This window comes from Cibotium barometz, chromosome 49 (assembly GCF_041138505.1).
Source record: "Cibotium barometz isolate CiBa-2024 chromosome 49, ASM4113850v1, whole genome shotgun sequence".
Lineage (NCBI taxonomy): Eukaryota > Viridiplantae > Streptophyta > Polypodiopsida > Cyatheales > Cibotiaceae > Cibotium > Cibotium barometz.
The window spans coordinates 40,067,184-40,089,219 of NC_141094.1; the positions used below are offsets into that span (position 1 = coordinate 40,067,184).

Genomic DNA, 22,036 nt, shown 5'->3' on the forward strand with positions numbered 1-22,036 from the left:
TTGTGGTAATCATCATTTTGCATTTAATCCTTAGTTAATGCCTGAAAATCACACTCAAATTAAAGATTATTCATAGCCAAAGTTGCATTTGGGAATGTGCATAAGAATGAATGCTATATGCATTATGTATTGGGCACATTATATCAGTGTAACTAGGATCAGACACTACCCTTGTCCAGAATAAGGCAAGAGGTAAGACCTCCCACATAGATTTGGGTTTGCATTGCCTAATGATACAAGATAAACATCAAAAGCCCAAAAGAAATGTCAACAAAACATTTAAACATGTTGCTCACATGGAGCAAGAACTGACGGACAAGCTCATGGCCCTAGCCATGAAAGAAGAAGAACATCTCTTTCCAAGAGGAAGATCCACACATAGAAGAAAAGCTGAAGGAAGACATGGACGTGTGAAGAGAAGCTGCCACAAGAAGACTGAAAGAAGAGGAAGACATGGACGCATGGAGAGAAGCTGCCACCACGACGACAAGAAGACTGAAGACAAGAGAAAATGTGAGGCTCCAAAGAGTGAGGAGCCATGTGAAAATCTCTAAGAGAGAGAGAGATCCCACAACCCAATGTAACCTGCCCCAACAAAGTAAAACCACCTCTGAGCCACCGATGATGTAGGCCACGTGGTAGATGTATGTGTGAGCACTTTAGTCAAGGTCGCGGGCACTTGTAGTAGCCTTGGACACATAGAGAGAGAGAGAGAGAGTGTCAAGGACTGTGAGTTTAGGGACTTGAGGCACTGGTCGTGGGCTATCAAGTAAGAGAGAAACTTGGTATAGGGTCCAGGTGTGCTAAGATTGTTCACTTGAGGGGAGGTTTGCTAGGCACTGGTCGCCGCGGACTATCAAGTAAGAGGGAAACTTGGTATAGGGTCTAGGTGTGCTAGGAGTATTCACTTGAGGGGGGAGGTGTTGAAATATACAAGTGAATAGGGTGTGTGCGGGAACAAGCCCTTGGCAAGAGGATGTAAAAGAGAATCTATAAATGTGAGAGAACCTGTGAGAAGGTGAGAAGAATCTACTGGGAGAGAATAAAGGGTAGCATGAGAAGATTTAGGAAGTGTGGAGATATTCTGGGAGAGGTGGAGAGAATCAAGCAAAAGAGGTGGAGTGAATCAAGGAGAAATCAGTGGGATTAGATGCTTGGATGTAAACTCTATAAATTGAGGCATTGGCCTAATGAGAATTTGCTAGTTTTTGATTATCCATGCCTACATTAAGCTATTAGTTAATTACTCACTAATCACATCTTAATTATCATTTAATCACCTTGTTAATGATGTTGATTCTAGCATTTGATCCACCATAGCTCATCACATTGCTATAATTTTAACAATTTACACACCTGCTTTGTTATAGTAGTGCTTGTTGCATTGGCTTTTGGCCACGTAGTCAGATAATCCATTATACTGATCCTCTCTCTCTCTCTCTCTCTCTCTCTCTCTCTCTCTCTCTCTCTCTCTCATAGACACATATGCTTGCAAAGAGGTAGAAAGAGAAGGCTAAAACACACCCCAAGATGGGAACTAGCAAATATTATATATAAATTTAATTTTTAAATAAAAGAAAAATTTTGACTATTATTTTGACGCTTAACGTACTCTGGTTGGCCGGTAAACTGGGAGTTCTGCTTACCTGGATCATTGCCATTGGGCCACGTAACCACATCATTTCCCAAGCATGAGAATATATTATTTTCTACCATATAAATATAGAATATTTTATAATGTGAAAAACGACTACAAACTAAAAAATAGAGGGTTCTTACAAGAATGATGTCCTTAAGATTAAGGTTTGGTATTTTTTAAAAGGCTTTTTCCAAATGGAATATGGGTCTTAGACACATTAATTAATTAGTTTGCTGTTTGAACCTTGGTTTAAAACTTTGTGGCATCCTTAGCATGGAAATTCATAGTTAAATTTTTTTTGGATGCTTCACGAAAGCATATGATAGGATTCATTGGTCATTTGTAGCAAGAGTGACGGCGGAAAATTTTGGTTTTCGGACAAAAATGGCAACATGGCGGAGGATATTCCAAGGTGTTGCTAAATGGAAGAGTGGTAGGGGGTTTGAGATAAACAGATCAGTCAGACAAGGTTGTCCTTTAGCACCCCTGCTGTTTGCTATTGCCCCTCATCCTCTAATAATATCTCTAGAATCAGCATGCAAGGAAGGGAATATTACTGGGCTAAAGCTCAAGTATAGTAAACATCTAGTTATACAATGCTTTACTGATGATTCTTTACTATTTTTAAGGGCTGAGAACAATAATGTGAGATTGGCTTTAGAGATAGTGTAGGAGTTTGCCAATGCTTCTGGCTCTAAATGCAACATCCTGAAATTCAAAATTATCAGCTTGACGGAGGATAATGACTTTGATATGCAAAGGTGGGGTTGTGAGGTGGTGCAAAAGGGTCAGATTGTCAGACTGCTTGGTATACCATTTGGTGTTGGGGTTAGTAATAAACAACTGGTAGTGTGTGCTATAAATAGGTTTTTGGAGAAATTGAAGAAATGGGAGGGCATAAGAGTCCCCTTCCATTGCAAGGTTGATATTTGCAATACAGTACTGAATGCCTATCTTATGTTTATGTGCCTCTTGTGTTGGATATTGGGAAGTGTCATTGGAAGAAAATCATAGAACCTATTAGAGACTTTCTTTAGAGAAATGGTAATGGAAAAAAAAGTCTTTGCTTGGCTTGCATGGGACAAACTATCAGTGCCTAAAAGAGAAGGGGGCATTGGTATTATTCATATGCCTACTCACTGCATTGCAAGAAATGCTTTGCTGCTTCCTAGATGTTTATCTCAGAACATCATTTGGGCACTAATGATGAGGAAGCTCATTGAGCTCTCTGATGTGGCTAAAGGTAAATGGGGGAATCTAAATTGGAAGGATAAACTCTTTTCATTTGCTCCTCTTAAGGTTACCAGCTTAGCACTTTGCAAAATGTTATTTAAATGTTGGAAGGAGAGTTTGGGTATCATGATCTGGGATGGAGAGTTTGGGTATCATGATCTGGGATGGAGAGTTTGGGTATCATGATCTGGGATGGAGGTGACAGAGTTTCAGGAAACTCTATGCTCATGGTTATCTGGTGGACTCATAAATTAAAACCCCCTTTGGCCTTACTAGACATTTCTGCTCTAAAGAGTCTTAACAATAAAGGCATTAGATATTTGGTTGGCTGTTGGGATAGGGATATGGTAGGGTGGAAGGATATGGATCAATTATCTTTGGAATATCAATTATCTAGAAGGGAAAGGGATTTAATTGCTCAGGTACTGGATTTGCTTCAAAGGGAGCTATGTTCTATTGCTATTGATATATCAGTTTGGATCAAAGATTGGGCTTGGCTTAATGGTGTGAAACTTAAGGATGGAAAAACCAGAGAATTATACTCACTAATGAGAAATGGGGATGCCAATGTGTTGTAGTGCAATAAAATTTGGAATGTAAATTGGAGCCCTTCTAGTTGGAAAAAGAGATGGAATATTCTTCTTTGGGTTTGCCAGATCCGTAAGAAATTTGAAGTTTTTTTTGTGGAAGGTATGCATGTGGGCATTACCTATTGGTTCCAAACTTCAAAGGAGAAATATATCTAGTGGCATTTGTCCCTGGTGCAGGTCATCACTTGAAGATGGTAAACATGTGTTTTGGGATTGCCCAGCAATCAGGGGTACTTGGTTCAAAATGTCTAAACGGATAGAGAAGAGCTTGGGTATGCAAACGTGCTGGGGGGACTGGATCTTGGATAAATGGTCAGTCAATGATGAACCTATTGGTCTAGTTTTTACCATCATCAGAGCCTCTATTTTGTTGCAAATGTGGTCTAGCAAGAATGCAATTGTATTTATGAAGGCTGTATATACTAGTTTGCAAGAGTCAGACTTGATGCATAAGTGTGTATATGTGCTGGTCTGTGTGCAATGTTCAATAGTGAAAAATTGTTGCTCAGCGCTGCGTCTATAACAACGAAAAAATACTGCTATAATGTAAAAATATCTCGCTTTCTTGTCACTTCTTTTGCCGCCGTGTAGTTTTATCTTTTGAATGCAATAAACTTATACTCTAAGTTTTTTTACAGGTTTATGCCTTATCTATCACTTCTACCTATCCTACCCTATCCTCCTCAAGCTCAAGCAAGGTATGTCTACTCTTTTCCTTTATCTCCTATGCAAACAGGCTTTCTATGAAAGCTTTCGTGTGAGTATTTCCTTTCTCTTTCCTCTCTTTTAAGTTTTTCTTTTCTTCTTTTTCCCTTCTTATTGAAGCTTAACCATTATGAGGATTTTCCCTTCTTCTTTTTCGCTAATGAAGAGCTCTCCTTAAAGCTTCATATGGTAAGAGATCTTGATTTTTCTTAATACTTTTTTTTAACTTGGTTTAATTTTGTAGGATTTCAACACATACAAACCACACAAGAGATCTCTTTCTTGTATGTTTCTTCTTTCATGCTTTTACATGTTAATAGGGTTTGTAAGTTTTAGGGCTTTTAAGATTAGGGCTTATTATTAATATTTTTTTTCTTCTTGATTTGGTTTGATTTTGTAGGTTTTCAACACATACAAGCCTCACAAGGTAAGAGATATCTTTCTTGTATGTTTCTTCTCTTATGCTTTTACATGTTATAGGGTTTCTTATTTTTTCCATGCTCTATGGATAGCCTTTAGAGAACTATGCTTCTCTTAAGAGATGGCCATATGCTTTAGTCTCATACATAAGACTTATGCATTAGCCATATGCATAAGCTTTATGCCAGTAGCTACCTCTGCATGCCAGTAGCTTCCAATGCACACCGGTAGCTTCGTAGGCATGCCGGTAGCTTCCTGTGCATGTCCGTAGCTACATATGCATGTCGGTAGCTTCCAATGCATGCCGGTAGCTACCTAGGCATGTCGGTAGTAACCTAGGCATGCCGATAGCTACCTAGGTATGCCAGTAGCTTCCAATGCATGCAAGTAGCCTTATGCATTAGCCATATGCATAAGCCTTATGCATTGGAGTATGCATAAGAGTTTTAAGTATTTATGTTTTTTCTTGGATAGATGGCAAATAAATTGCGGCATGATGTTACACGTGAAGGAGGAGTCAATATCCCAACAATATTTGTAAGTATATATTAACCTCAAACCGTACCTTATCTTTTAATTAAAGAAGGTTATCTTAAATAACAACATAATTGTAATGTTCATTTGTTTGTATGTCTATAGCTTAAAGTAGTAAACTGCCTCCCTATGCAAGATGAATATGATTTTGCATTACAACGCGGTTTGGAAGCTCTATTTGAAAGGGTGCAAGATGAAGGATATATTGTTACTTACTGGAGGACATGCTTGGTAAGCATGGCAAGTAAGTAAATTCCTAAACCCTAAACCTCTTTGTTCTTACAAAATTGATTTTCACTTGTGTTAGTTTTATCGTGTTTTAGGATCATGTTACTAGAAACGGTGGTGCAAATGTCTAAGCAAGAAGCAATGGAAATGTGAGAAGCAAAGGGGGTGGAGCTGCAAGGAACAATAATAATCACAATGCATGAGATGTAGACCCCCTCAATGTAGCCCCTAGCTCCATAGATTTTCATTACACTTTATCTTGTATGTGAGTTTTTTTGGAATCATACAATTATGTAATTTTGCCAAGTATTTTAATTGAATTATGACATTCCTAAAACCATGAATTGGAATTGTTCTTTTTTTTTGTGTGGATATTTGTCAAGTTTTACATTACTCTTATTCATGATGATGAGTAGGACATGAAGTTGTGTTAGTTTTACTATGTCTACATTAGAGAAAAAGAGCTGGGGCAGACTGGGGAGTCCTGTGCAGACTCCCCTCGAGTCTGCCCTAGCTTTTTTTAAAAACTATGTAGTACATTCACTGCTTACCAACGCAAATAGCAGCGATATTTTTCTCTATTGCACAGTGCTATATTGTTGCTATTTGTAGTGCTGAGTAGAGAACCTATTGCAGTGAAAATAACAGCTTTTTTAGCAACGAAATGGGCCCAACATCTCCATACCCTTCTAGTTATAAAGGCGCTGCTATTTTCGCTACTGCTAAACCCTCATTCTGTTGTAGTGTAAGGTTGTTCACAATCATAAGGGATTATTTTCTTAGCTTGAATGTAATAATAGATCTATGGTGGTGGCTGGTTATCCACATGATTAGAATGAACATATTATTAGACTTTCCAAACTATTATTTCGATCCAAGAAATGTGGTGCATGTGCAAAGCCTACAATTATCCCATATGCAAGAGCCCAAAATTTGTATCCAACTCCTATATAAGAAGACCCATTTTAAGCAAATAAATTAAGCACATTCCTCAAGTTTCCTTATGAGTTCAAGCTAATCTATCTTGCAACCTAATTAACTTGAGTCAAGCTAATTACCACTATCTTCATGTGATGAATGCTACTCACACACACACTCATCATAGTCATGCATAATCTAACACTAGATCCATGCTTACCTTGGTATATCAAATCTAAGGTTGTCCTTAGATTAGCATTAGTCTTCACATTAGATTAGCTCTCTCATCTCACATCTCACTAATCTCAATTTATTAGCGCCTGATCGTCTTATTAGTGAACCTTATTCTCACTACCCACTTGTGGCCCAAATTTGTGGAGCGTGGCAGTGCCAATCCACTCCACAAATTCCAAAACCCTCTTAACCACATATTCCCTACCCTAGGCAAATCCCTAGTAGCAAGGGCACCACGAGTTTTTTCAAAATCGGTGCTGATTTTGCCTTATAGCCATCATTGGAAAATTGTCGCATTCTTTCACTCTACCCACAATTAGGAGAATCCCTCCTAGGTGTGCCTTGGACATAGTCTGAGGTGCCCACATCTCAAACTTGGAAGCATTTTGTTCAAAATTGACATCGAGAAGAAGAAAAAACTAATCATGGTTCTCTATAATACTTCTAAATTTTTCGACGCTATTGAGCTGGTTTCGACGCTATTGAGCTGGTTTCGTAATCTTGGGGAACTCAATCCTATATTAAAGGGCAAGTTGGGAAATTAAAACCCCCCAAAAAAATTCATCTTGGTAAGCTCAATTACGGCCTCCACATTTTTGATTCACTAAACTTTGATTTCGCCTACTAATCGATATCTCATTAAGACTTAATTAGTGAAAATTGAAGTGATTTGAGCTTCAAAATTGGAATCTTTGGGTAGTTTTTTTAACCTTAGGACACCCTCATTTGCACTTGGACTCTCACTTTGTCTCTCTCATTGTACACGTTTGCATTTTTCTACATATCATTAGGCTTATGGTGGTTAAGCTAACACAACGACTTAATCACCATCTTCAACCCAACTCTAATCTCTATATTTTCAAGTTGTTTTTAATCTCAAGCTCGTCATTTGCATTGGCTATATCTAGTCCTCCCTTGCATTAGACATAATCTCAATAAATTACAATAAAATATTATAAAAGGGATAGACATTGCCCAAGCACTAAAATCAAGGCTTAGGGGTAAGAGCCCCTTCTCACCGTGGGATTTTTTTTTGCGAGCTTTTTTTGCCGAGCTTTTTGGAACAATGAACAAGCAGTCCGAGCTTTGCAAAGGACCAAGAACTTACGATGAGCTTTGTAAAGGACCAAGAACTTACTTACATATAAATAACAAGCTTTGAAAGATCAACAATATAAATTTCAGTCTTTTAAAGATCTAGTCCATAAAAATATTAATTATAAAGTCTTTTGATCCACATCATACTTATTGATATAATTACATATATACATATACTTATCTAAATTCATGCACCTCATACATATACACATACAAAATATACATATACATACATACATGCAAGAGCTATCTACATACTAACATATATACATACATACATACATACATACTTTCTTACTTACTTAAATATAAAAAACAATCCTTTAAAGATAAAAAATGTATATACCCGCGATCTTTAAAGTTCCAAACCATGAAAATCTCGATTACAAAGTCTTTTGATCCACATCATACTTATTGATATAATTATATATATACATATATCTACCTAAATTCATACACCTCGTACATATACATATATATACAAGAGCTACCTACGCACTAACATATATATACATACATACTTTCTTACTTACTTAAATATAAAACATAATATTTTAAAGATAAAAAATGTATATACCGATCTTTAAAGTTCCAAACCATGACAATCTCGATTACAAAGTCTTTTGATCCACAAATATAGCATTCTTCTACGTGTCATCCTGACCTATCCTCTAATGAGAAATCTCCCAGACATGCTTTGGCTAACTCCATATCATTCTCTATCCCCATATAGTGCCTTTTTAACTCTTGGCATGCACGTTCTCCCAAGCCTCCACATCCCACAAAAATGTCCAAGACACCATCTCCTTCACTTGAGAAGGTCTCCACTAGCCGCCTACAATGAAATGCAATCATAAACGTGCATCTAAGTATTTTGAAAAAGTAGCTATGAAAATGAACAGAATGAAAATTGTCTCACCTAAAGAACATAGGAGATCTTTCTGTACCACCTCGAATGTAGCGCTCCAAGACCATCGTGTGTTGGAATGGATGCTTCTTATTCTTCTTAAAAATGAAATTTTGTTGAGCGTTGAATAACTTCTTTGAAACATTTTGCCCAGCCTTGCGATCAATAATAGGGACATGGCAATTTACTCGATAGAACATACTAAGCGCCAATGTATCCACCTACCATAACAAGAAAACATTATGTTTGGATATCCATACCACATAACATGTATACATAAAGGGAAATATTTGAGAGATTATGACTTACCCGTTCTCCATTCTCATACAAATAACTTGAATCCACATGAACAGACATTGTTCAATGCATGACCAATCCAACTTTCTTTCCCATGGAATATATTTTAGGAAGTTGATCCATTAGACTCAAACACACACACCAACCCTCATCAGCCACACACAAACCAACAAAACTGAGTGTGGCACGTATCAATGATGAAGAAACTTGATTCCATGAGGGACACCCATCCATATCTACATCAACAACCTATAAACCTGTAGGAAAGTCAGCCCATATGAGGCGAGCCACTGTATCTGAGGGAGCACCTCTATGAGAGATAGAGCCTTGGGAATCTTCATCAAGAATTCTTCCACACTACATAAAAGATTTATGATGTTTGGTTTTGGTAAGTATAACTTGGAAAACTAATTATATGGTGAAATTATTCTTTTTACCTATCTGAGCCCTCCGAAAGAGTGTGGACATCTACCAGCAATATGTGTGAAAAACATCTCTCACCTGCAAGTAAACAAGACAAAAAATGAGATGCATTTCGAAAGCACACACTTCTCAAAATAAATTTGTGATGGAAAGTACTCTTACTAGTCATGTCCATGATGTCATGTTGTCTTGACACCTCCCCCTCTTGAAGATGCTCTGGAGGGTCTCTCTCTTGATCTTCATTTGTGGGGTCTCCCTCTTGAACATCATGCATAATGTCAAGGTGTCTCATTGTTCGCCTCTCACGTTGCACTTGAGACGATGTAGATGTATGCTCTTGGTGTGATTGTGGCACTCGTGAGACAGTGGTGTGGATGGTTTTGGGGCCACACGCGAGGATCCAACTACTAGAGACTGGGTCAAGTTTGTTGGCTGTGGGGAAGGTATTCTAGAGTCTTCTTGAGTTGGGGGCTCTCTTTCAAGCTCAGATTGGTAATTCATAAATTCTTCAAGAAATAGATCAAGATAATTTAGTAAAAAGGTAGAAATCCCTAGACCTTTTTGTATATGTATATGTATGTAGGTTTATATGTATGTATATGTGTATATGTATGTATATGTATGTATATGTGTATATATGTATATATGTATATATATATATATATATATATATATATATATATATATATATATATATACAACATATAACACTATATTCGTGAGTTTGGGAATTTCCCAACTCCCATTTTTTGAATACCAAAAAGGTGGGACCTAGATAACATGCCTATAAGTTTTTCAAAACCATATCATGTGACCTATTGTTGGAAAGCGCTTGAAAAATGGAATCTAGTGAGCTATAGAGCGCTCAATTTGGAGTAACGGTGTTCAAGTTATGATTAATCCAAAGATTTAACCACGTGTCCCAAACTTATGAGAAATTCCCATATTCCCCAATATGGTGTTATATGTATATGTATATGTATATGTACATGTATGTGTATATGCATATGTATATATATATGTATATTTATATATATATATATGTATATGTATGTGTATATGTATATGTATATGTATATGTACATGTATATGTATGTGTATATTTATGTATATATATATGTATATGTATGTGTATATGTATATGTATATGTATATGTATATGTACATGTATATGTATGTGTATATGCATATGTATATATATATGTATATTTATATATATATGTATGTAGGTATGTATCTATGTATATTTATGTGTATGTATATGTATGTAGGTATATGTATCTATTTATATGTATATGTATGTAGGTATGTATATATCAAAACTTAACAATGTTTCTCTAAAATCTGATATGCCAAACCTTAAATGTAACATGAACTATGTATGTACGTATGTATGTATGTATGTACAAATTTGTAAAAAATTTGGACAGCATCTCCTTTGTCTTTTCTAAAAAATCCCAAAATAAACTTCAAAACTTAACAATGTTTCTTTAAAATCTAACATGCCAAATCTTAAATGTAACATGAACTTTGTATGTATGTAGGAATTTAGTATATAATTTAGTGTATGTATGTAGGTATGTATTTATGTATGCATATGTATATGTACATATATGTTTACATATGTATTTATATATGTATATATATGTATGTATATGTATCTAATATGTATATGCAGATGGATAGTTTATATATATTTATATGTATGTATAGGTAGGAAGGTTTACATATACATATACATATACATTTACATGCAAGTAGAAAGCAAAAAAGTATCTTTTTCTAGGAGCTCCTCACTTGGAGGCACATGATTTAGAGGATAGTCCAACCACCAAGGACATCTCTTATATTCCCAATCAGAAACCCCTCTCTCAACCCATTCCTTCGGGTACATTGTTTCCGAGGAATTTGGATCTGCCCATTCTTTGATTGCTTCTGTCTCTTCGTCCATTAGACCTTGGCCAATGAGTAGCTCGCATTAAAATAAAACAAATAGCACTAAAATATTTTTTAAATGCGTATATGTATTTTTTGTAAAAATAGAATGGCATTAGAAGATATATACCTGTAGACAACCCTCTTTGCGGCATTCTCCACCTCAGGTTGCTTTTGGCCTTCCTTCACTTTTCCAATCTTTGCCCACACCTTATGGAAGACCCATGGTATGTGTTTCGATCGCTCCTCTTTCACCCATTGCATAAATGGTGGTGTAGATAACATCATCATATACCAATAAACCCTCCAAAATAGAGTCCGCCTCCCCTATTAGCTCTTCCCAATATAACTCTTTCTTCATATGCAGCAACGTCTTTTTGTTATCCCCAAACATCTCCGAAATTACCTTGTCCTTCACTCTCCCGGTCATTTGAAGCAATTCCGTCTTCCTATTTCAGCATCATACCAAAGCCATAAGAGATTAGATGTTAAGGTTAGTTTATGTTAAGGGAGGTTTATTGACATGTGACATACCTTTGAGATGAAATCCGAGATATGGCGACTATGTAGAGCTTTTCTTTGGTCAGAGCAACCAATCCCTTCTTAGACCAATCATAGTTATATACGAGTTGAAAGAATGCATCACCATTGGATGGGTTTGCAATTATGAGCATCTTGTACGCTCTATCTCAAAATGTTTGCTCTACAACACGTTTGGCTTTCTCACATTTTGTCTCATATTCTTGCAACCCCATGGCATGTCTATCAATGCATGATATAGCTTGCTGCACCACATTTTCAAACGATGTCTACGTATAACGAAAAGGACTCATTATCACTCACACGATTAATAAACATTGATAATCCGTTTATTAATAAAAGATGGGAAATGGAAACACTACCTTCCACACAAGCTGTGCCAAGATTGTAGCTGGAGCATTGTACCATTGCTCTCCACTTTGTCGCTCCAAACTAAGCTCCATTAAAGCCCACCTCCTTACGTCTTCACCAAGGTAGTCCAATATGGATGATTTGTCTGCCATTCCAAATCGTTGAAACATGAAGATCTCATGTGACAATGTGGGTGTAACACTAGTGCACACCAATCTTGTAAAGAGTCACAATGAGCCAAGAACTTCACAATGACTTCACAATGTCCGTAATTAAGTAGAGAGAGATCACTTACTCATTTTGAGATTGCAAAGCCAATAGCAATTCTCCTTCTTGCTTCTTGTCCACAACCAAAAATTGACATTTGACCCAGACATGGCGTGAGGGGCTATGAGACCAAGCTAGAGAAAACAAAATAAAGATATTACAATATATTACTTTTAATGTTGCATAAAATCACTCTATGGAATTCAAAAGAACATACCATTGCGCACTCGAGACATCCATGCCTTCACATGATGATTGCCATCCTAAACAAGAAACTTCTTACCACTGAGATCCTCCCACTCAGTTCCTCTGATTTCATCCTCAAATCTGTCATGTTGCACCACCCAGTATGGTCCCCATTCTTGCAAGTCTATTTGTGTGACTGCGAAATACATAGAGCTTCCGGGACGTGTAAGTGAAACTAAAAAAGGAGGAGATGCTTCGACATAGCCATGGCAGTCAAAGGAATCACGAAACACCTCAAGTTGGCTAGAAATTGTACGGATGGCTTCATTTGGAATCATCCTGCATAAAGGGACCAATGGGGTAGAGGAATTGCGTTGCACAAAAAACTTAGTGAATACATCACCAAGCAATCCCAATTCAATAGATTTTCCAAGAAGCCTTCTATGGGTCTCCCCTTGACCAATACTAGATTCAGGCATCTCCATGTGAGTTGGAGGAGGTGAGCTCATTGAGCCAATTTTGTTTTCCAACACAAGCGCTTCTTTCTCATGAACAAGAGAATTATGCGCTTCTGTTTCCTCTCTAACAGGAGATACATGTGAGGACACATGTGCCCGTTATTGAGCTTCCTCGCTAAGAGTCAAACAAACACGCCCAGATCTAAGTGAGTATCCCCTGTTGTCTGTAAGACACACACACCAAGCCCAAGTAAGTATATCTAAAAACATAAAAACACAATCTCAGTAGAATCTTGGCTATTCACATCATATACCTTTCTTAGTCGGCTCAGCAACTGTTTTGCAACCAGGTTTAAGGCACAAGCAATCCAAAAGGTTCTAAGCACAATATCTCTGAAGATGAATGTATTGCTTTCAGAGAGTATACTTTTAGTTCTTCGTAAGAAGGAGAAACCTTCTCTTCTACGTTCATTGCTGGAAAAAGTTACTCGAGTCATCCAAGTCCAGGAGGTGCCAAGACATTATGATGGTGATTCCATCCTAGAGTTTCCACCAACATATGGCAAAATAGGAAATATGGATGGAATGGAGCAAAAATATGATGGTCACCTATTGTCACGTAGGCTGTAATGCCTGTGTGACCGACGGCAGACCGGATGGCCATGTTCGGGGTTCAGTGGGAGAGGACGCCCATGCGGAGTCATGGGCGGCCAGGCTAGTGTGGACGGCAGGCCACACACTATATAGCCTGGGGGATGAGGGGCAATCCTCATTCTTCCTCTATGGCTGGGTGGTGAGCCAGAGGCCGTCCCCTCTTGTGGTAACGCCCGTAGCGGCGTTACGGATATCTAACACTGGTATCAGAGCGTGGTTCGAGGGGATCGTGAGAGTCCGTGCGTGAACGGGGGACCGGAGCCCACTCGATGGTTTTCATCCACAATCTTCTCACCCTTATCTCCTCAAGGGAGTGTGTGGAGGGAGGAAAAAACACGTTTTGAAGGGAAGAACTCTTTCTCTCTCTCTCTCTCTCTCACTCTCTCTCCCCGTCACACACAGGAAGCAGCATCGTAGGTAAGCAAAATTTTTGTTTGTTTTTTTTGTTTTCTACGTTGAATAACTGTGAAAACCTCTGCGTTGAATGGCTGCAAAAAGATTTGAAACCTGTGTGTAGAGGTGGGGGGACCAACCCCACGAAATAAAATAAAACGCGTGTGTGTGGGGGTGGGGCGGCGAAAACCCCACGAAAGAAGAGTTGAAGCTCGTGTGTGTGGGGCAAAGCAAATTCCCCACGACCTGTGTAAAAAGCGGGGGAGGAGCTTCATCTGCTTCGCATCCAACCACATGTCAATCCCAAGAACCCACGTGTGTAGAGGGGGGGGAGGCGTAGGAGACCACGGCAAAAACCATGACGCCCAGGCATGCCCGGCTTGCGTTGAAGAGCTGCTGTGGCTGGCCGAAGAGATTGCGTTAAGCGGTCTCATAAAAGTGGTGATAACTACATTTCGGACCCGTATGATAACCTTCGCGACCAGTAAGGCAAGGCGCAGGCGTGTGGAGGTGAACGGGCTTCGGGTGGCTGCAGCCCCTCCACGCAATGGCCTAGGCGGCCAGCCGGCGGCCAGCTAGCCACGCGAGTCGGAGGAGGCCAGCCAGCCAGGCCGGCCAGCGGCGGCGGCGGCCAGCCAGCCAGGCCAGCCATGGGCAGCCAGGCCGGCCAGCGGCGGCGGCGGCCAGCCAGCCAGGCCAGCACAGCGGCGGCGGCGGCCAAGGGCCACAACGGCCAGCAAACGCCAGCCAACCCACCAGCGGCCAGAGACAAAAAAAAAAGAAAAGAAAAAAGAAAAGAAAAAAAAAACCATTTCTTTTTTTATATATATTTTCATTATTCAATTTTAAAAAAATTAAAAATGAAAAATTCAAACAAACGCTCTCTCTCGGCTGGGGAGGAAGGATAACCCCCACAAGAAATAATCCCGGCAAGGCACCTCTCGATCATTTTAATTTTTGTTCTGAGTTGCAGGCATTCTTCTCGTGGATCGGAGCATCCCGGCGGAAGCGTCCTTGTAGAGGCTTGCAACGCAACACAAATCGACATGCGACCGTAAAGGGGGGTGACTATTCTCTCTCCACCACTGCTCATTTTTATTAGCGTTTTTTTTAGTAATTTCCGAGTTCTCGCATTATTTTTTGCAAGAATTAAAGATGTCTGCTAGGCGTAGTGTGTCCCCACCGCCTTCTACTTCTCTAGGTTTTTCCAGTCTCTTGTCCTCGGTTGCGGGTTTGACCCCGACCGAATTGTCAGGCCGTACATGCCCGACCGTTGTTCGGTCCGGAGCGCGCTTATCGATCACTCGTGATCCACCAGCGCCCTCCTCGTCTATTGACCCCGTCTTAGGACCCAGCGAGCCCGCAGCGGCCGCATTGGCTGATGACCCCTTTCTGGCCGATGAGCCAGAGGACATGAATACTGACGTCGCCGAGGGGACCGAGGAGGACCTCTTGGATTATGACGACGACGACTATGACCTATTGGACCCTGCTGATGTCCTGACAGAGACGGAGCTCTCTAGTGGACTGTTTAAATATCTTAATGCCAAATTGAACACTATGGGTAAAGTTCAGGCTGATTTAGTCACGATGCTACAGAGCATCTCCACACGGTTAGATGCACTGACAGCTTCCTCCTCCGCTAGTACTCCGACTCCTCGTGGTAGCCGAGCTCCTGCCGCACGGGTGAGCATAGCCTCGCCAGTAATTGCAGGAGTACAGGCCGATGTGCCTGCGGGGCCGTCCGTAGCGACAGCTTCATTGTTGTTAAAAGACTTAAAGCCGCCTAGTTTTGGTGGCGAGGAAAAGGAGAGAAACAAGGAATCAGTCAATATGTTTCTAGTGAAGTGGTCAGATTTGCACACGCTGCGACAACAGCCTAGCCGTATACAGCCCGTAGAGGCTAGCCTCTCTTTAACCGGCAAAGCGTACAAGTGGTGGATGAGTCTGACAACTCGCCCTGCCACTTGGATGGAATTTGAAACACTTGGACTCTCACTTTGTCTCTCTCATTGTACATGTTTGCATTTTTCTACATATCATTAGGCTTATGGGTGGTTAAGCTAACACAACGGCTTAATCACCATCTTCAACCCAACTCTAATCTCTATAGTTTCAAGTTGTTTTGAATCTCAAGCTCGTCATTTGCATTGGCTATATCTAGTCCTTCCTTGCATTAGACATAATCTCAATAAATTACAATAAAATTATAAAAGGGATAGACATTGCCCAAGCACTAAAATCAAGGCTTAGGGGGGTAAGAGCCCCTTCTCATCATGGAGCATGTAGAAGGTATCTCAAGGTTCAATGGTGATGAATTTTTTACATGGCAAAGAAAGACCATGTACTTGCTTATGTATAAGGGGCTTTGGCACCTAATTGAGGATAAATAAGTGGAGCTTGAGCGACTTGAAAATTAGAAAACATTGGGCCCACTCAAAACCTCGGTGATGATGTGATTAGTCACATTGTTGACATCAAGGATGCCAAATTGGCATGGCAGGAGCTTAACAAGATTTTTGGCATCGACTTAAAGAGCTCCAAGATTAACCTCCTCATGCAATTCTATAAGGTTGAGAAGAAGGATAGCGAGAGCATGGCGCAACACATCAGCAAGTTCAAAGGTATCAAGCAACAACTAAGTGCCTTGAAGAAAGATATGAATCATTGTGGCTTCTTGAGTGTGAATCGACATTCACCTCACAGTCAAGTGCACAAGCACTCTATCCAAAGGGGCTCCATGTGAATGCACACCACTGGATTTTTATTAAGAGTACATCAATGTTGCAAGTTACCTTCAAATTCGTAGAAATACTTTACTATGACATGTGTGCGCACCATCTCTATCTTCCATCTACTCAAACCCATATGCTCTTAAGTTTTCATATACTCTAAGGTTTCTTGCAATCATTAAATTCTTTGAATAAAATCAATTACACCTTAGAGCTTCTTTCACAAAGCCAAATACTTATTTTTAACTATAAATAATCCACAAGCATATGAAACCATTATTTTCAACCACGTGAATATAGAAAAATTCATTAGATGAAAAAGATGAAAAATTTTGTTAAATTCTTTGAATAAAATCAATTACACCTTAGAACTTCTTTAACAAAGCTATATACTTTTTACTCTACTATAAATAATCCCCAAGCATATGAAACCTTGTTTTCTACCACATGAAAATAAAAAATTCAATAGAAGAAAAAAATAACATATACACCAAAAAATAGAGGATTCTTACATCCTCGGCTTTTTTAACTAGCCAAGATGTCCTCATCATCAAAAGAGGGAAACTCCTATTGCATGTCATCTTCTATCAAGCAAGTAGGATTTGTAATAGGATAATGTTCACATTGTTCAATTTTTTTTTGAGGAATCTTCTATCAAACACACTAAATCTTCTCAACCTCCATCGAACGATAACTGATGGTCTTACAAGGAGTCGAGAGTCATCAACAAGTACACTAGACAAAGTTGGCACATATTTCTTAAGTAAGATAACTAATGGTCTTACAAGGAGTCTAGAGTCATCAAGTACACTAGACAAAGTTGGCACATATTTCTTAAGTAAGCTAACATGAAGCTTGGTTACCCACATTTTAAGTAATTCTATAAGAACCACAAGAGGAGGGTGTGTGTATGTACACACCACTTTGTTTTATTCAAATATATACTCGTACATCCAAAGACATGTAATATATACTTTGTGGCAATGCTTGTCCAAGGTAGGCTGGTCTTGTCCTTGGGCAACAGCAGGCCGATCACGTATTGTATCTAACAAGACATGGACTCATAGAACCTATTAGAGACTTTCTTTAGAGAAATGGTAATGGAAAAAAAAAGTCTCTGCGTGGCTTGCATGATGGGACAAACTATCAGTGCCTAAAAGAGAAGGGGGCATTGGTATTATTCATATGCCTACTCACTGCATTGCAAGAAATGCTCTGCTGCTTCCTAGGTGTTTATCCCAGAACATCATTTGGGCACTAATGATGAGGAAACTAGTTGAGCTCTAAGGTTACCAGCTTAGCACTTTGCAAAATGTTATTTAAATGTTGGAAGGACAGTTTGGGTATCATGATCTGGGATGGAGGTGACAGAGTGACAGGAAACTCTATGCTCCGTTTGGGTATCTGGTGGACTCATAAATTAAAACCCCCTTTGGCCTTACTAGACATTTCTCCTGCAAAGAGTCTTAACAATAAAGGCATTAGATATTTGGTTGGCTGTTGGGATAGGGATATGGTAGGGTGGAAGGATGTGGATTAATTATCTTTGGAATATCAATTATCTAGAAGGGAAAGGGATTTAATTGCTCAGGTAGTACTGGATTTGCTTTAAAGAGAGTTATGTTCTATTGCTACTGATATATCAGTTTGGATCAAAGATTGGGCTTGGCTTAATGGTGTAAAACTTAAGGATGGTAAAACCAGAGAATTATACTCACTAATGAGAAATGGGGATGCCAATGTGTTGTATTACAATAAAATTTGGAATGTAAATTGGAGCCCTTCTAGTTGGAAAAAGAGATGGAATATTCTTCTTTGGGTTTGCCAGATCCCTAAGACATTTCAAGTTTTTTTTTTTGTGGAAGGTATGCATGTGGGCATTACCTATTGGTTCCAAACTTCAAAGGAGAAATATATCTAGTGGCATTTGTCCCAAGTGCAGGTCATCACTTGAAGATGGTAAACATGTGTTTTGGGATTGCCCAACAATCAAGGGTACTTGGTTCAAAATGTCTAAACGGATAGAGAAGAGCTTGGGTACATGTTGGGGGGATTGGATCTTGGGTAAATGGTCAGTCAATGATGATGAACATATTGGTTTGGTTTTTACTATCATCAGAGCCTGTATTTTGTTGGAAATCTAGTCTAGCAAGAATGCAATTGTATTCATGAAGGCTGTATATACTAGTTTGCAGGAGTCAGACTTGATGCATAAGTGTGTGTATATGTGCTGGTCTGTGTGCAATGTGAATAAGATAAGATGCTATGAGCTGGATATGTTAATGCAGAATTTGCAAAGGAATATGATCTGAATTCTGTGCTAGGTATCTTGGGAACGATCCTGCTTTTTGATATAAGAAAAGAGATAAGAATTTTTGTGTAAAACTCTGAATGAAGTTAAGAAAGAGTTGTAAATATGGATACTGTAGCTGTGACTTGGTTGTATTGCAGTTTCTAAACAGTTTTCAATTAATATATATAATTATTATTGATTAAAAAAATCATTCTGTAGCTCTCTTTTCCCAATGCTTCGATGAAGACTTTATAAGCCCGGTGAAGTGCCATTTCTAGGTTGAGGCTAAGCCCCCAGAACACGATCTATAGAGAGAGATGACGATGCTGGAGAGAGACCATACGTGCACGAGTATTTTTAAATAAAAGTTGTAATGACGATGTCAGTGCACAGAGAGAGACAACGCCGTCACCAGAGAGAGAGAGAGAGAGAGAGAGAGAGAGAGAGAGAGAGAGAGAGAGAGAGAGAGAGAGAGAGAGAGAGAGAGAGAGAGAGAGAGAGAATAAAATACAGTGTTAGGGCTGTGGCCTCGAGGGGGCTGTGGTGGTGGTGAGCTTTGCATTCAATGAAGAAAATGAGCATATTGCCTTGCCCCTAAAGTAAATTATCGTTTAGCGTTATTGCTCAGCGGTGAGAGCATATTTGCCATAAAGTAAACTATCATTTGGCATTATTGCTCAGCAGAAGCAAGGCCGCTAGAATCAGCTATCTCAATTTTGAATCCATGAGAATTTTTGACATCCAAAAATGAGAAATTTTGATTTTTATTTTCCTCTTCCTAAATCGAGAGGTATGAATTTTAAAACTTATGTGATAGAAAGAAATTGTCATGTGGATATTTGTTACATGGGCATTTTGAGAAGGTCAAAATTGGTGATAATGCATGGCCTCATTCTCAAATGGTGATTATGGGATGATGTTGTTTTCATCTGTGCACTTTGTTGCGCCTTATCAGACAGATTGGGAATCAACGCGCAGTCAAACAAGCCTCAACAGTATCTGTAGTAACTTCGACTCTGTGCCGCGCGTCTCCTGGTTTGCAGCCGTTCATGATTACAGAGACGTCCTTCCCGCGTCGGCTTACAGTACCTGCAGAGAGAGCTCTTGACGTGGCTTCTTGTCGACGTGAGTGTCGCTGCAATGCTGCCCACAAAGCTGAAGCGTCGACGCGTCGCCATTCACCAGACGTAACTCCACAGTGAGCCATCCTCCTCGCCGCGCCCGGTATCAGTCAGATTGGGAATCAACGCGCAGTCAGTCAGTCAAGCCTCAAGAGTATCTGTAGTAACTTCGGCTCTGTGCCGCGCGTACTCTCCTGGTTTGCAGCCGTTCATGATTACAGAGACGTCCTTCCCGCGTCGGCTTACAATACCTACAGAGAGCTCTTCTTGTCGACGTGAGTGTCGCTGCAATGCTGCCCACAAAGAAGCGTCGACGCGTCGCCATTCACCAGACGTAACTCCACAGTGAGCCATCCTCCTCGCCGCGCCCGGTATCAGTATCGAACCGTTTCCGTGTTGTCACAGCAGCGGACATGGCCGTGAATCCGTCGCGCGCCAGGCTCTCGAATGGATGGAACTCCTCGAACATTGACGTATTGAACTGATCCTGACTTGTCACCCTAGAAGATTGATGCATTGTATTACTGGGAATGCTTGTCGAAGGTGGGCTGGTCTTTTCCAGCAGGCCGATCACGTCTTGTATCCAACAAGACATGGACTCGTATGATAAGTCACCTTCTCCGCCGTTCTCCGCATTCTGATCTGAGCGCGACTGGCTGCGCTCTTCTGTACTAATTTCACCGTCCAGGCCCACTGGCTTCGCTTCATCTTCATCAGCCGGCACCATGTTGGTGGACGGTTGGATTTCAGTGGCGGGACCGCCGGCGCAGGTTGCGGCGTGGGCGACGGCGGAGGCGGTCGCTTGTATGGTGCGAGGGGAGGCCACGCCATTGGCGCGGGCAGCAAGCTGATCCATCATAAGGCAAGTGGAGTCTGAGAAGTTGAGGAAGGCAGCGCACGAGGGCCCACGTAGGAGGAGGCTGGCGACGTCATAGGCGCGAGCTGCCTGCTCGGCAGTGGCGTAGGAGCCCAACCAGATCTTGTCGCGGGAGTGGGGGATGCGAATCTCCGACACCCAGCGCCCCCAGCTGCGCAAGCGCACGCCCTTGAAGCGGCCAGAAGAGGAGGAGGTGGGGGCCAAAGGGGGAGGGCGGCGGAGGCGGGGGGCGGGTTTGACCATGGCGGCTTGTCGGAGTCGGGAGGAAGGGATTTTGGTGCACGTACTCTGGGTTCGCTCTTTTTGTGCTTCCTGCAACCCGTGTGTCGCCGGGGGGCGCGTCGCGAAACACGCACCGTGCTCTGCTTACCTGGATCATTGCCATTGGGCCACGTACTTCCTGACGTACTTCATTAGGGAAACACCCAGCTGAGCTTCCTACAATTTACACATGTTGGAACTACGAATTTCAACCTTGATTTTAAAATTTCACACTTCAAAAGTTCGAAGAATTTATATATATATATATATATATATGATCTTCTACCTCTTTTGAGACTCCAAATTCAAATTCTACCCAGACCTCCTCCCCTTCCTCCCGAACCTCTAAATTCTTGCCACTCACATGCCAGCTTTGTGAAACTCTTCCTTAAGATAATATAGAGATAGAGATAGAGAAGAGATGTAGCGCATCTTCCCATGAACACAATTAACTTGACCTTTTGCACTTCTAATGAAATTTGGTCAGGCTTTTCCTAATGGTGCCAAAATCGCCATCCTTAGGATTCCTCTCTAAAACTTACCCATCATGATCAGTATGGCATCAACAGAAGTGCGAGGGATTGCAAGGCTTTCTCCTCCATCATTTAGTGATTTTTCAACTTGCATTAACTTTGGCATGGCAAAAGTGCTTTATCTCTTTTTTCTATAGTAATATACGGCACAACTCTCGCTAGTTGTTTTGTTTTCTCTTTGGAGACCTCTCATGAGCCATGACATTGTA

At 40.4% G+C, this 22,036-nt stretch overlaps 1 protein-coding gene across 1 annotated transcript; it reads right to left on the reverse strand.

The window, feature by feature from the left end:
• Positions 1-19,766: 19,766 nt before the first annotated feature.
• Positions 19,767-21,295, reverse strand: LOC147610579 (uncharacterized). The gene is made up of 2 exons (XM_086786468.1): positions 20,408-21,295; positions 19,767-20,124 (listed from the first exon to the last, which is right to left on the reverse strand). The coding sequence occupies exon 1, from the start codon at positions 21,274-21,276 to the stop codon at positions 20,482-20,484; it is 795 nt and encodes a 264-aa protein (XP_086642594.1). The 5' UTR covers positions 21,277-21,295; the 3' UTR covers positions 19,767-20,124; positions 20,408-20,481.
• Positions 21,296-22,036: the final 741 nt, after the last annotated feature.